The sequence below is a fragment of the Rhinoraja longicauda genome, chromosome 26 (assembly GCF_053455715.1).
Source record: "Rhinoraja longicauda isolate Sanriku21f chromosome 26, sRhiLon1.1, whole genome shotgun sequence".
In the NCBI taxonomy this organism is placed as follows: Eukaryota; Metazoa; Chordata; class Chondrichthyes; order Rajiformes; family Arhynchobatidae; genus Rhinoraja; species Rhinoraja longicauda.
Window position 1 is genome coordinate 24,244,632 of NC_135978.1, and position 16,594 is coordinate 24,261,225.

A 16,594-nucleotide genomic window follows, 5' to 3' on the forward strand; every position below is an offset into this window, starting at 1 on the left:
ACTTTAAAATTTCCTCTGGAAACTGTTAGATCAACCAAAAAAAGACATTATCAACAAAATAAGCCACATGTTTTGTGGTTTACTGTTGAATCATTGGCAAGAGTTTTGACTCCATTCACAACATACTCAAGGTTTAACTATATACCTATCCTGCAGTTTGACCTAAACTATTACGAGGTTTTTAATTTTCTTGGGAAATCCAGATGTTTGGACATCAATTATTTCTAAAGTCAGGGTTGGAGGGTTGATTGGGCGAGGCAGGGGGGGGGGGAGAGAGAGGAGGACGATAAAGACAAAAACAAATGAGAAAAACAGAATCAATGTTTCCAGTTGCTGATCTTGGGAGTTTTTAAAACCACATCTATTGCCTGCACCTCTCACCACCTTTCCTCCCAGCCAGAACAAGAATTCCTCTCATCCAGTATTTCTTCTCATGTTCACCTTCCACCTCATCAGCTTCCTCTTAATGGATAATCCCTCATAATTTCCACCATCTCCAATGAGAAAAGATTGCAACACCAGTCACATCTTCCATTTCCCTTTCAATTTCTGAAGCGACTGTTCCTCCACAACTCCCTGGTCTGCTCTTCCATCACCAACCTTTCTCCTTCTCACTGCACTTCCCCATACACCACGGGAGATGAAAACATATCCTTTCACCTCATTCCACCATCCTGGTGGAAAACCATCTTTCAAGGTGAAGGAGTAGTTCAATTGCATTTCTAATTTAATGTTGTTGATTGGATGCTAACCACCCACACACCCTGTTCTCTACCTTTGGGGTGGAAATTACTGCCTCATGAAACTATAGATCGTTTTTTTCCCTCCTCACTGGCGAAGAGTTGATCAGGTGGAAAATCTATGCAAACTTTTGAGGTTTAGCATCTACAATGGGCAGATGGATTAAGAAAGGCTCAACAGTTTCTACCGTGACTGCCTCAAAAAGGCTAGATAGCACAAGAAACAACAGATTAGTTGGACTGTGCGAGGTTCTGTCAACATACATCCCTTTAGCTATTGTGTGTAGGAAGGAGCTACAGATGCTGGTTTAAACTGAAGATAGACACAAGCTGGAGTAACTCAGTGGGTCAGACAGCATTGCTGGAGAAAAGGAACAGGTCTTAGAGATGCTGCCTGACCTGCTGAGTTACTCCCAGCTTTGTGTCTATCTTCCTTTTAGCCATTCATGTTTATGGCAATTGGCTACATTCAGATTGAAAATGCTGTACTCAAGGACATTCAGAATAGTATAATAACTAATGGGTTCCCACCTGTTAGATGCCCATAGGGGCTCAACTGCAAAGGGCAGGAGAGAAGAGATCGGAAGACTATAGGCATCACCACAGACAACTGGAAGATACAGTGCCCTCCGTAATGTTTGGGATAAAGAGCCAGCGTTTATTTATTCGCATCTATACTCTGCAAATTGAGATTTGTAATTTTTTTTTTTAAATCACATGTGGTTAATGTGCACATTGTCAGATTTTAATAAAGGCCATTTTTATGCATTTTTGTTTCACCATGTAAAAAGTACAACTGTGTTTATACATAGTCCCCCCATTTCAGGGCACCACAATGTTTGGGACACATGGCTTCACAGATGTTTGTAATTGTTCAGGAGTGTTTAATTGCCTCCTTAATGCAGGTATCAGAGAGCTCTCAGCACCATGTCTTTCCTCCAGTTTTTCCATCACCATTGTAAACGTTTATTGCTGTTTATCAACACGAGGACCAAAGTTGTGCCAATGAAAGTCAAATAAGCCATTATGAGACGGAGAAACAATAAAACTGTTAGAGACATCAGCCAAACCTCAGGCTTACCAAAATCATCTGTTTGGAACATCATTAAGAAGAAAGAGCACTGGTGAGCTTACTAATTGCAAAGGGACTGGCAGGCCAAGGAAGACCTCCACAGCTGATGACAGACAAATTCTCTCCATAACAAAGAAAAATTCACAAACACCTGTCCCATAGATCAGAAACTCTTCAGGAGTCAGGTGTGGATTTGTCAATGACCACTGTCCGCAGAATATTTCATGAACAGAAATACAGAGGCTACACTGCAAGATGCAAACCACTAGTTAGCTGCAAAAATAGGATGGCCAGGTTACAGTTTGCCAAGAAGTACTTAAAAGAGCAACCACAGTTCTTGAAAAAGGTCTTGTGGACAGAGAAGACGAAGATTAACTTATATCAGAGTGATAGTAAGAGCAAAGTATGGATGAGAGAAGGAACTGCCCAAGATCCAAAACATACCACCTCATCTGTGAAACACAGTGGTGGGAGTGTTATGGCCTGGGCATGTATGGCTGCTGAAGGTACTGGCTCACTTCATTGATGATACCCAGCAGCTGGTGATGTCCATGAATCGCAGACTTCAAGCAGTCATTGCATGCAAAGGATATGTAACAAAATACTAAACGTGGCTACTTTCATTTACATGACATTGCTGTGTCCCAAATATTATGGTGCCCTGAAATGGGGGAGGGGGGGGGGGGGGGGGGGACTATGTTTAAACACAGCTGTAATTTCTAAATGGTGGAACCAAAATGTATAAAAATGGCCATTATTAAAATCTGACAATATGTACTTTAACCACATGTGATTTTTTTCCTATTACAAATCTCAAATTGTGGAGTACAGAGGCAAATAAATAAATGATGGTGCTTTGTCCCAAACATTATGGAGGGCACTGTAGCCTCCAAGAAATTGGAACCTCTGGAAGCTGATTCTGGTCAGAGATGGTGGGTAGGAGAAGGGGAAAATTAGGAGCTGGAATGTGGAAAGAAGAAGCAAGCTTAGCTGGCTGAAAAGCAGCCCAGAGAAAACAAAAGTTGGGAAACATGGCACCTTCCCGTCCCCCTGAGTGTCCTGCAGCAACTACAACAGACCCTGCCTAGCCTTATTCGAGCTTCTGAGCTAGACAAATGGTCAACATGGAGTTGACAAGCCACAAACTGTAATCATACTGTCAGAGAGAGGTATTTTAATATATCAGAGCCAATCAAATTTTAATGAACATATTAAAAATGTTACAGATTCTAAACCAATGTAAAAGCATTTAAAAGTTAATATGGTAAGGAGATATATTTTGATAGAGGGTGTCCAACACAAGTTCACTGTACTGATTGCCGAGATAGTAGATTTATTGTACAAGATGCGGTCAGGCTGCCTGTACTTCCAAGTTTAGAAGAATGAAAGGTGATGCAATTGAAACATACCAAATTCTTATAGATAGACACAAAATGCTGGAGTAACTCAGTGGGACAGGCAGCATCTCTGGAGTGAAGAAATGGGCGACGTTTCGAAAAAGACCCTTCTACCAAATTCTTATAGCTTGGCTGGGAAAATGTTTCTCCAGACTGGGAGACACTCAAATTAAGTAAATGGCCATTCAATTTAGAGAAGAAATTTCTTCAACCAGAAGGCAGGATCTTTGAAATTTTCTTGGCAAGAGATGTGAAAGCCCATTTCCTGAGATAGATACCAATTCATTTTGAAATATGAAGAGAAGCTGAGATTACATATCATACAATATCTGATTGAAAGGTGGAGAAAGCACGAGCCACCAGGTTATTCCTGCTTCTATTTCATATTTTCTAACTTTAGTCAAGCAAATAATGATGCGTGCTGAAAACTGACGTGGACAATTGTGCAAGTCTCCAGAATAGTGCCTCAAAACTGACATTTCAAACAAAAACTGAGTTTTCACACAGAAACAGTCACTCCCCTAGATGCAGAGATTGGTCCCAATCTGTAAATTTGATATCCCTATCAGACATCAGTATTATTTGCCACATGCTGGGAATGTGTTCAGATTGGTAGCTCTTACATGCACTACATGTGACAAAGCAGTTCTCAAGATAGATCCAGAAGTCTTTCAGCTGCCATCTCAATTTACAAGTTTTATAAAAGGCAAAGGGCATAACTTGTTTTGCTGCATTGTTTAGCAGGCTCTCTGCCGACATACTATGATTCATTCGGTACTTATTCCTGTGGTCAACTAACCCACACAGCTGCAGACAGCAGTAACTACCGAAAACAAAGATTAAGCTGACTAGCGAGATGAAGCACCAGGACCACAATTATAGACAAAATCTCAGACCTTCTCATTCATGCGTCTAATGTTTTTAGTCACAAGTTCATAACTATGATGTTTTTTTTAAAGGAACAGTGCACCTGGTGTAATGCTAAAATATGAACCTAGACATCTGGGTTTCACAATTTAGGCAAGTCATAATTGGTTTGTTTGTTAAACCTTAAATCTACTTTTCATTCAATTCGTTGCTGCAGAACCCCATGTATTAGAGTGGTTAGTTCAAATGTCAAATCATATATTGAAAGATGGAGGAAAGGAAAAATTGGATTAAAGCAAGGGAAAAAGTGGAAAACTTTAAAAAAAAAGAAATTGCCAAAAAAGATCCAAACAAGGTACCGCACTTGTAATGGACAACTCGTCAGCACCAGGCACGGACGGTTATCACCACCACCTAGAAATCATTCTTAGTCAGAGACGTAAACAAGTCATTTCATAAGAATACTAAACAGAATGAATTTTCAAGGGTGCATTAAAATGATACTACTTCCGTGGAACTGGCTGGGAACAAATTTCCAGGAATCATGTTTTTTAAAATGGCTACTTGGAATATAGTTGAGGAAAGCTTAAAATGAACAAAGTAGACGGTTTTAATAGGAGTACTAATAGAGGATGTTTTAACAGTGGGTGGGGAAAAGAGCAAATAAAGCATAGGCCAGACTGGTCACAGATTACAAAACAAGGAAATAAAGCTACATCTCTATTACCCATTTCTTAAGCAAGCCACATCAGGTGGTAAACATTCCAGAAGATAATACTTATGGTACATAGATGCAGAATACAGATTCTCCTCGAGTACTTTGTATTAAAGGAGAATCTATATTCATTAAAAGGTTTAATATTAAGGGCAAGGAATTTACTTTGGGGATATACAGCAGGTATTACTGACAATCCCAGCTTGTCCTTAATTGCCATGAAGGTGGTGCAGCTGCATTGTATGTTTGAACCACTACTTTGGTCAAAGTAGTCCCAACCAGTGATGCAGTGCTAATTTTTTAGGTGCCGGAGCTGTCACTGGTGCCGGAGCGGCTGCTGTTAAATTCCCTGCTAGTTAAAATTCCCCACTGTTTATTTTGGGTTTTTATTTTTACAGAGGTGCCGGAGCGGTGCTCCAGTGAGCTCCGGCAGCACTGCACCCCTGTTCCCATCTGGAGTTCCAGGATTGACAATCAAGGATGGGAGAAAAGCTTTGTTTTCAAACTTGGCAAAGGTCCTGCTCATTATGGCGTTTCTACACGTTGTATGCAGAAATGAACAACACAATTTTGAGTCCCAATGGAATTGAACGTGTTATCATGAGTAAATATCTCTACCATTGATCTTATGGTGGTTATGTGTTGAACCATGCAGCAGAATATATTTGGGCTTAGGACAACATCACGGAGCTCCAGCAGCACTGTTCCACCGCCTGGATGACTGATCTCTCACGATCAGAACCATCTTACTTTATGCAGAGTATGACTCCCATTATTGGAGCAATACCCAATGACGCCCATTGATTTTACATTCACAGGGCTCCTCAATGCCTTGCTGTGACATTCTATCTTGATATCATGGAAAGTGATACCTCATGAAGTAATTTCTTTGATCGATGTTAGACCAAAGTCTGGAGGCAACTCCTGATCAAACGGGATATCAAACAACTTGCAATTATATTTCCATTATACTAAAAAAATCTGCAAATTCACTATCCTAACTTCCGTGGAAACCATTGGCAGAAAGTCAGTCCCCAGTCACGAAATACCATGTGACATTTAATGATGAAACAGTACACAAGTATCAGTGAAAACTATCCCACCAGCATTTTTGAGTTCCGTCTGCAGAATTAACCCTCACTGCTTTATTTCCAGCAAACCTGTGGAACATAACTTGCTGTAAACAGTTCTCATTTTTTATAGGATTCTGCACATTTTTGCAGTATTTAACTCCTGTTCCAAGCTATTATTTACATGATTTACAAAGGACCACATCAGCCTGGCATGTTTTGGTGTGGGGGCTCTCACAAAGTTATCAACTTCTCTGCAAAAATTACAGGTTGAGCCACAAGTAGCCTGTGGATTATCATGGGACTACACCCTACTTGCCCATAGCATAAGGATTTAACTTTTCTGAAGGAATGGAGTCATTAATTGTGAGTACTTGACTAAAGGGAAACTTTGATCTAATAACAGAGCAAACAGAGCGAGATTGTTGCTGGTGTGTCATCCAAATACCTCTGAGTATTTGTTAGTAAAATTTGAAAAATAGTGCGTGCAAGTATTATGTTTGAAGATAGTTTACTTCCTTGGTTACTACATGGTGATGTTTGTTAAACAAAAACCAGGAAGTAGCTTTACCTGTGTTCAAGGAGTGTACTGAGGGTGTTTCTATTTAAATTACAACATGGAGCTAAAGCACTATTACCATAACCAGTGCAGGTTCATTAGCAGTAAGTTCCAGGCATCAATTACTCTGTGTAACAAAAACTTGCCATGCATATTATCTTCTTTAAATTTTCCCACCCTGATCTTAGAGTTATGTCCTTTAGTCTTTAACATTCCCAACCTTAAAAAAAATGTTCTGACTGTCCATCCCATCTATGGGTCATAATTTTATGAACTTACGAGGTCTCACCTCAGCCTCAAATCTTCCTTCAATCTCTGACTTCCAGAGAAAGCAGGTTGTCCAACCTCTCCCTATTGTTTATCCAGGCATCCTTCTGGTCATCCTCCTAGTCATCCTCTGCAAAGTCTCCACACCTTTCTTGTAATGGGGCAACCAGAACTGCACACAATACTCCAAATGCAGCCATTGACATTTCATAAAGCTGCAATATGACACCCAATTCTTATATTCTATGCCCCAACCGATGAAGGCAAGCACACCAAACATCTTCTTTACCACGCCATCTCCTTGTGTTTTCACTTTCGGAGAGCTATGGACATGGATTCCAAGATCCCTCCCAACATTATTACTGCTAAGGGTTGCCATTAACTGTACACTTTCTACTTTCATTTGACCTCCCAAAGTGCCTCACTTCCCATTTGCTTGGATTAAACTCCATTTAATTGGTATATTTTGGTTAAGTGTATTTAATTATCAGAAAAAATGTTCCATCACATTTTGGCCAGACATTACTCCAACAGAAAAAGAAGGGGGGGGGGGGGCACATTCCTCATCCAGTGCAAGAAAGGCTATCAGGTTTCACAAGGTGAAAATAACATTTATAAAAATGGCCATTATTAAAATCTGACAATGTGCACTTTAACGACATGCGATATTTTTCTGTTACAAATCTCAAACTGTGGAGTACAGAGACAAACAAATAAATGATGGGTCTTTGTCCCAAACATTATGGAGGGCACTGCAGCAGCAGCAAGGAGTAAGCCATTGTTTAGTATTTTGGAAAAAATATTTGCATCAGAATTGCTGAGGGAAAAAAACACTCGCCTACGAATTAATCTGGATTCTAACATGCCAATGAACCCAATGAACCTTTCCAGTATTTCATCTACTTCATATTTCTGCAATTCTCCAACAGTGTGTCAAAGGTTACTGGAAGAAGGCAGGAGAATGGAGTTGAGAGGGAAAGATAGATCAGGTATAATTGAATGGTGGAGTAGATGGGCGGAATGGCCTAATTCTGCTCCTGTGTGTTATGAATTTATGAACATGGCAATGTTTATGAAAAACTGAGAAAAAAGCAGCGAATAAGATTTGAAAGAAAACGTAAAAACACATTCATATCACTTGTTGCACCAAGATGTAAAGTGATACTCGAAGCAGAGATCAAACAATACAAATTTTTTAAATTAAACTGCAGATACTGAAAACCTGCAAAAAAACCCCAGAAAATGCTGGAAACACTCAGCAGGTCAAGCAGCATCTGTGTAAAATATGGAATTAACAGTTCAGGTCAAAGACCTTTCATAGGTACTGTTGAAGCTTGAAGACTTAAACAAGTAATTAATTTGTGCAGAATAGGGAATCAATCTTTCAGAGAATTGGGCCATTTTCAGTCAGTCTAGACACCCATTGTCATGTAGTTTACCTTATTTTCATAAATAAGGACATTTCATCTTGGGTGGTACCTTCAACAAAGACTTAAACCGTCAATGTTTTTCAATATAATTCTCCAATTCAGAGGAATAATGGCTTAGATTAAAGAAACACTTAAGGGGAGAGAAGACAAAACAGATTGTGTAGGAAATAACTGCAGATGCTGGTTTAAACCGAAGTTAGACACAAAAAGCTGGAGTACCTCAGCAGGTGAAACAGCATTCCTGGAGAAAAGGAATATGGAAAAGGAAAATAAGGAAAAGGAATCTGGTCAAAATAAGGGTCTCGACCCAAAACGTCACCTATTCCTTTTCTTCAGAGGTGCTGTTTGACCCGCTGAGTTACTCCAGCTTTTTGTGTCTATCTTCAAGCAAATCTTCAGAGGTGAGTTTCAGCCAGAACTAAAAGAAAGGGCATTTCTAAAAAGTATAATTTAACACATCCAGTTATAGATGATTGTAACACGTGATTATGTTTTTTGTTCGAAGAATGGTTTCACTCGTAGGGCAAGTTAATTAACTCTGGAGTTAAAAAATGTATTGCTGTAATCAGACCACTGTGACCTTCACGATTACAACAAGTTATTAGCTCCATCTGCTGGTATTTCCTGGAGCTGCACAGTCGGAATGCTGCAGGAAGGTCTCGTGATAGCTGAGTATTTTCAGTGAGGGACTGAGAGAAGTAAAATTATGAAGGGCAGAGAGGGGAGGAAAACACTACCCATTGGTAGTTTGTGTGTCCACCTACATTTTTGTGAATGTCAGTATCCATCAGCAGAGCTTGGTCTTCAATAAACCCAATCATCCCTTGGCAAAGATTCAGCCTGTCATGACTGTGTTCTAATTGTGCAAGAGCCAACTCACATTGGCAGAAATCACACCCATGTAACTTCCACTCAATATGATTATATCAAGGCTTGTGAACTCAAATGTTTTAACATTAAGATCACCAGTCCAAGTGGAATGAAGAACCAGAGATAGCCAGCTCAAAAGAACAATATGGTGGGTACATCTTTGGATGGCAAACTAGAAGGAACATTATCTTTACAAGTGGAGCTTGCTCTCAAGAGAAAGTCTCCCCACGGGATAGTCACTCAAGCAGCGGCCATCAGCACATATGTCCCAACCTTGAAGCTGTGGACAAGGCCAACAAGGACTTTCACTCTGACCTTTGGAGATAAAAATAACTGGCATGCATTTGAGTGAAACAGCCTGTCTCCTGCGATTTCAATGCCAATAGGACAATCTACTCGATAAAATGTTTGAAGCACTGACTGGTCATAATCAACAACCTGTCTCACCATTAAAAAAATCTCATGATGACATTCCCAATCTATTCACTGACAACTCTTAGATTTTATATTCCAAGTGAGATACCACACGGTTGCATCAGAACTGGCTTGATCCAAATGACTATGAGATCCATGAGCTAATTAACCCCAAATGCAAGATCTGCCTGGATTGGAAGCACCACCACATGCCAAAGACCCTATACATCCAAAATTGTAAAATCAGGACAACCAACTCAGTCTGAATAAGAGTCTCCATTGGAAACGTCATCTATCTATGTTCTCTAGGGTTGCTGCCTAATCAACTAAGGTACTCTAGCATTTTGTGTCCTTTTAAGATCCTCCAACAGATTGCTGTTCCACACTCAGGCATCTGCAATCTCATGTCTCTGATAAAATAACACTGTAGGAGGTGCAACAAAGGCTTCACTGAGAAAGCATAATATTCTAATAACTAAAATGTACCTTAATTCACATTTTATTGGTACAGTCACTTGAATGTCAATTTTAATCCCTTTAGAATACAGTGCATTCGCTGTGCTACATGGTACAAACCAATATATCATTGAAGCGCAACCTGAAACATTAGAATGATATCCTTCCAACAGCCAGACAGCTATAATGCACATAGCCCACTGCCCACACAGTGAAAGGTCAAGATTTTAATTTTCCTCTTTCCTCAATAACAAATGCAGTTTACAGAATTCTATGCACTAACGTAAAAGAAATCCCATCCATTCAGCGATACCTCATTAGACAAAAATAAATGTAACTAAGAGTTGCCATTTGTTATAATTGAATGCTTGGTCAAATATCTGGACTGTCTCTGGATCTTTATATCAACATTTTTGTTTTGTGGAGGAAACAAGTGTTTGGTGGGGATGAAGTTAGATGTATAAGAGCTATAGTCTGTGTTACTCTATTAATTTAATAATTACTACCCAATCTTCTGTAAATCAAGAGCAAGTGTAGTTTCAGGTGGAACTGGAAAGTGTAAGGGTGAGTAAGAAATTCCACAAGATAAATTAACCCAATGTTATTCAGGCTACATTTTTAAACACTGATTTACTCCCCTGGATTTTACATTTCAAATAAGTGCTTCTCCAGTTGGCAAACTGTGAAATTGACAGTGATTTAGGATTACCCCGTGCAGAAATGTCAGAGGTCGATGTTAGTGATTCTGCTGCCCTCTACAGGCTTCACTGTTTGATAGCGTTCTTCACCGTAAAAGGAAATCAGTTATGACAGAAAAATATCCTGACACAGCCCCGAGTTTTTTAAATGGCACGATAAACAACTATGCAAAACAGGCCAAGGAAGGCAGACAAAACAGATGCAGTTAAACCAGCATCTGCAGTTCTTTCCTACACAAAATAGCAGAATACCATAGAAAATAAAAGTGATGTAATAGCAAACAACAGATGGTTCAATAGAGCATTTACAGGCCAGAAAATGTGCAATGTCCAAGTTACAATAAATCAAACCCCATGCACAATCTTGGTTTTTAGGGGACACAAAAAAAAAGTACGCTTGAATGTTGCTTTGTACTTTTTTTCCTCCCAAGTGTACAAGTTGAGTGGTATAAATATAAAGGGGGAAATTTACAAGAGTAAATAAAGACATTGCAGTACCATTCTCAACTATTCTGCATCTGGAATCCCCCAGTATAAAGCAGCCAGAAACACCAGCAGCAAAAATAATACTATAACTGGCAGAAAATACAAATAAATTGCTTCCTCCGCCCACTTGTCACCACAGAGGAGTTTATTTTTGGCTTAATTGCGCCTCTCTAGCATCGCACAAATTGGATGACAAGAACATAAACAAAATCAGGAAACAAGTAGTTATATTTTATGGCAGATATCCGTTCAGATCAAAGAGAATAATCAGGCGCTTTTCATCCCGTCCAAGAATATGTTGAAAAGATGGTGATAGGCTGCTTTCTTAAACCAAAGTAAAATTATTTTTGAACAGCTAAACCACTTGTTAAACCACTTCTTATGGCCAATTACATTATACAAGACTGGAGTCACCAAGGACAGAGAGGGTTTGGAAGAGGCAGCTTCTCCTTCCTACGGCTAAAATGCATGCCATTTAAACAGGTGCCTACAGCAAGTCAACTGACCTCTTTAATTCTATTAAATTGCAAATGTTTCAAAACTACATTTCCAAGAAAAATCTTTTACGGGACCTCTGAAGTAGAAATTATTGCACTGAATAATTCACTTACCAAATAGAGCAGGAAAGTGTGCAGACCTGTCCCGAGACCAACAGAGGACAGGATACCCAAGCCTAACCAGTAGGCACACCACAAAAACTTCTTTTCCACCAAATGTACAATCTGGAAAAGGAAAAAAAAAGACCGTTTTCTATTGTTCTTAATATTTTTAAAAACATTTTAAGGTGGGTGCAGAATAGTTAATGCTGATCCTAACGAGCACAAATATTTTTCAACACAATTAATCCAACAGATTAAATACTTGCCAAAGACAGAAAAATTGAAAAACACACTGGAGTAACTCAATGGATCATGCAATTTCTGGGGAGGGAATAGGCAGACATTGCTTCAGGTTGGGAGCCTTCTTCAGGTTGGATAGAGTGGGAAGGGGTTATGAAATCTGGAAAAGAGAAGTGGAGACGGGACAAAGCATCCCCATCCTACCTGACCGACCTCCTCCACAGGCACACTCCCACCTGCACCCTCCGCTGCCAATCTCCTATCCCCCTACATCCGGACTAAACTCAGATCCTGGGGGGACAGGGCTTTCTCCATCGCTGCTCCCACCCTATGGAACTCACTACCCCAAACCGTTAGAGACTCCCCCACACTCACCACATTCAAAACATCGCTGAAGTCTCACCTGTTCAGTACTGCCTTCAACCACTGAAGGTCACCTCACCTTCTGTCTCCTTTCTCTGTTCATTTATTTATTTACTTATTTATCTATTTATTCATTTCCCTATGTTCTCAAAATCTCTGTAAAGCGTCTTTGAGTATATGAAAAGCGCTATATAAATAAAATGTATTATTATTATTATTATTAAGTGATACGCGGATACAGATGAAGAGGTGGGTTAGATAGGCAGATGGGTGGAATAAGTGACAAAGGCTAGAGGTGGAAAGGAGACCAAAGAGAAATGTACAGCCAGAGGGTAGGGAAAAGGGGGAATTCTGGAATGGGAGCTCTCGTCTGCTTTCATTGCTTTGGCAAAACATTGAAACGCTCATGCAGCAAGACTCACTATTTTCACTGGGGCAATTAGGAATGAGGAATAAATGTTGATCTTGCCAGTGACATGCAGGATCAAAAAAATGAATATAAATCGAAAACCAACTCAAGACCATACTCATCAAGTCAATTTGAAGAAATTCATTTTCAATTATTTTAAAAACCATTGACATGTATAACAAGAGTCTCATTCCAACAAGTCATGTATTGCCAAAGCACACATATTGGGTAAACAATATCAAAAAGTTAAAAAAATCTAAGCCAGATTATGATTAACATCCATCATGGCAACTGCTTTATTTTTGAAAGATACTTGAGCAGGATTGCAAATAAAACCACAGGTTTTAGTCCGTGATATTACAGTAAACCCTCATTTTTTACAGACTTCTTTAAAATGGGTTTTGGTTATAGCAGAGGGACCTGCCGGTGCCACCCTGACTCATAAGGTGTACCAGCAAGCTCTTCTTCACCCACCGCACGGTCCAGTTGACGCAACTCACTTTGTAGCCCCTGGGATCAGCGTTTTCTCCAGGCCTCTTCAACCAACAAAGTGTTCGCAGTCACCATGGAGCCTCCTCCTCTCTCACCAGCTGCCACTTCTGTCTGCCTCCGCATTGTCCACACAGCCTCTCGACCCCCCCCCCCCCCCCCCCCCGTAGTTCTACCCACTCAACCGCTTCCCCCTTCTCCTTTTGCCATCTCTTCCTCCTTCTCCCCCAGATTGTGGACGAGGCAGGCAGTGGAGCCAGGAGCAAACAAAATGACGGGTGAGGGGAGGAAGCCCCCTCGGTGCCCCAGCGTGTCCTGACGGTAGCAGCGGCCTGAGGAAATTGCGTCCTGTCAGGAACTACAACGTGAGCCACATCAACACCAGCGAAGAAGGGCTTGCTGGTGCACGCCAGCAGTATCGATGCCTAGTTTTAAATTGAAACAATACAAACTGCTGGAGTGTCGCAGCAGACTGAATGGGTCTGAAGAAAGGTCCTGACATCACCTATCCATGTTCTCCAGAGAAGCTGCATGACCCACTGAGTTACTCCAGCGTTTTTCTTTTGTGTATTCTTACAGTGCCAGAAACCAGTGTCCAATCCTGAATACGGATGCTGTCTATATGGAGTTTGTATGTTCTCCCTGTGACCTTGTGGGTTTTCTCCCGGTGCACCAGTTTCCTCCCACATTTCAAAAACGTGCAGGTTGTAGGTTAATTGGCTTCTGTGAATTGTCCCTAATGCATAGGATAGAACTAGTATATTGGTGATTGTGGTTGGTGCTGATTTGGGACCAGAAAGGGCTGTTTCCACACAGTATGTCTCAACTAAACAGGCTGTTGATGTTTGTTGCACCTGCATGTCAGAACCCTGACAAACTATTTAGAAACGGTCAAGATATCCACAGCATGTACCACATCATATTACTGAATCAGATTGCCATGGGAACATTCATTGCTAGGAAATGCAACCATCTGCTGAGTATTATGCAGTTCCAAATTCAGATGGAATTACTTTCAATTTGATATTATCAGGACACAAAGTGCTGCAGTAACTCAGCGGGTAGGCAGCATCACTGGAGAAAAAGGATAAGTGATGTTTTGGGTCGAGACCCTCCTTCAGAGTAAACCCGACTATTCGGTAGACATTATCAAGATTTGTTTTAAAAATCATTAATCTACAACTAATCCATTTTACCAGTAAAACTTAAAAAATAAAGCCTGATGGAACAGCCAAGGTAACAGAATAAGATATGGATTTAGTGATTAAGTGATATAGATGGAGAACCCAGAATTAAAGTTTGAATCTATAGCATACTATCAGTAAAGGAGTCAGGAGATAGTTACAAAATAAGCAGCAGAGTACTCATTGGGGTTTCCACAGGACTTAAGAATGAGGGGAGATCTCAATCAAAATTGACAGAATCAACGTTCAGAGTTTATTTTCTGGTTAAATTCAAGAATGACAATTATTTAAATGTCCTTGTTAAATTTCATTCATATTGTTGCTCTTGATATTACTTGATCAATTAATACTAACGGCTAACAACAGCCCAGGCTATAAGCAATGCTCACCTGTTGATGCTCGCCTTCAACATAATAGGCCACCATAGCCACAGCCAACAAGAATAGCAAAGTCAGAACAATCCTCCGTCGTTGCCACAACCTGGAAAGAAAAACATGTTCAGAATATGTGGAGATCAATGCAGGTCGGCTCACGATTGTGTTTTCACTTCTGGCTGGAGCCAAGTGGCAGAAAACAAAATGTCTGTTTTAATAGGCAAAGCAAATCTTAGGCATTGACAATTTAACTGTACTTTCCCCAGTAATACTAGAAATCATTGGCTGTTTTGCTTTCCTCCAATTATAAACATTTTTTAAACAATTTGCTCCCCCCCCCCCCCATTCCTATGTTCAATCTTTATGGAATTAGGTACCCAAAGTTAAAAATAGCTACTATCCTTTAAAATTATGATGATTAGTTAGAAACCAGTTTTTCTTTTTGCTAAGCTATCCCATATATCTGACTATCCCAGATTTTGCTTTAACTACACTTGAAGAAGTTAAGTCTTAAAACTTCATAAAAAGTTCCAGAGACCAGCAGTCTGAGTGAGAAAATGTTGCCTCATCTTGGTCTTAAACGGGCTACCCACTTTCCCATTGACTTCCAACACATTAGGGGCAATTAAAAATATATATATACAAAGGCCAATTAATCTCCAAACCCACGAATCCGTGACATATGGGAGGAAACCGGAGCACCCGGAGGAAACACAGGGAGAATGTGCAAACTTCCATAGACAGCACCCAAGCGGAGGATCAATCCCAGGTCTCTGGCACTGAGGCAGCAGTTCTACCACGTGCGCCACTATGCTGCCCAAAACAGTAAAAATATCTCTGCAAAACGATACATGGATATTATTTTTAATTACATTTTGGCATTTCAATAGGGAATAACGGAACTTCTCGTTGCATGACAACACACATTCTTTGAGGTCTTTATTATAGCTTCAATTTTCATAAAAGTCAGTTAACAGGTGAACATTAAGCATCCTACAGCTAATGATATAATGCAGCAGGTATTCCTCCTCCAGTTAATCAGCAACACTGAAAGATTGCCTGATAAAGTTAAAGTAGTGTTCAGTAATGAATAGACAAAACTTGGGAATCAAACATATTCTGGGTGATGGCAACATGGAACAGAATAAACCATGATGCCCCTAAACATTATTTCACAATTTGACAAGATTATGCATTAGTAAACTAAATTTACTGCATAAAAAGGCAAAATAAATACCATGCATATCAGACTTGTTTTAGCTTGGCAACCCGATACAGAATTTCTGATTTCATAAAGTACTTCAGCACTCAGTCACCCAAGCAATACTGCACAGGTTTAAACTGACTAAATAATAGCCATCTCCTCAGAAAGGATTGAGCGGTAGCGTATGCGATTTTACCTACTTTATTGTCCATTCTTTAAAGTCAATGATAGTTTCCAGGAGGAAGTACTGCATGGTGATAATAGGCCGTCTCCATAAAACTAGTGTCTCCCTCTCCTCTTGATCCTTCTTTTTCCGCTCATTCAAAGTCAAGAGATCTGAAGGCGAGAAAAAAGTTATTTTCAGGAATGATCTTTCCAACTCAATGAACACATTAATTCTGCATTAAAAATGTCCTGGAAATATCAAGTTTGATCTGTAATCACAAATAAATGAAGCATATAATGCTGAGGCTTTATAAAATATTAGTTGGACTACATTTAAAATATAGAGAGAAGTTTTGGGCTGCATATCTGAGGAAGAATGTGCTGGCATTGGAGAGGGTCCAGAGGAGATTTTCGAGAATGATCCCAGAGATGATTGAGTTAACATACGAGGAACATTTGATGGCTCTGGGCCTGTACTCGCTGGAGTTTGGAAAGATGAGCGGGGATCTCATTGAAACCTACTGAA

General features: G+C 40.0%; 1 protein-coding gene across 1 annotated transcript in view; it reads right to left on the reverse strand.

The window, feature by feature from the left end:
• Nucleotides 1–16,594, reverse strand: part of vmp1 (vacuole membrane protein 1) — a 123,090-nt gene that overhangs the window by 85,823 nt on the left and 20,673 nt on the right. Inside the window, exons 3-5 of the mRNA XM_078422721.1 lie at nucleotides 16,104–16,239; nucleotides 14,715–14,805; nucleotides 11,653–11,763 (exon numbers count right to left, since the gene is read on the reverse strand). Coding sequence (XP_078278847.1) covers nucleotides 11,653–11,763; nucleotides 14,715–14,805; nucleotides 16,104–16,239 — 338 coding nt within the window. The remainder of the gene's footprint in view (nucleotides 1–11,652; nucleotides 11,764–14,714; nucleotides 14,806–16,103; nucleotides 16,240–16,594) is intronic.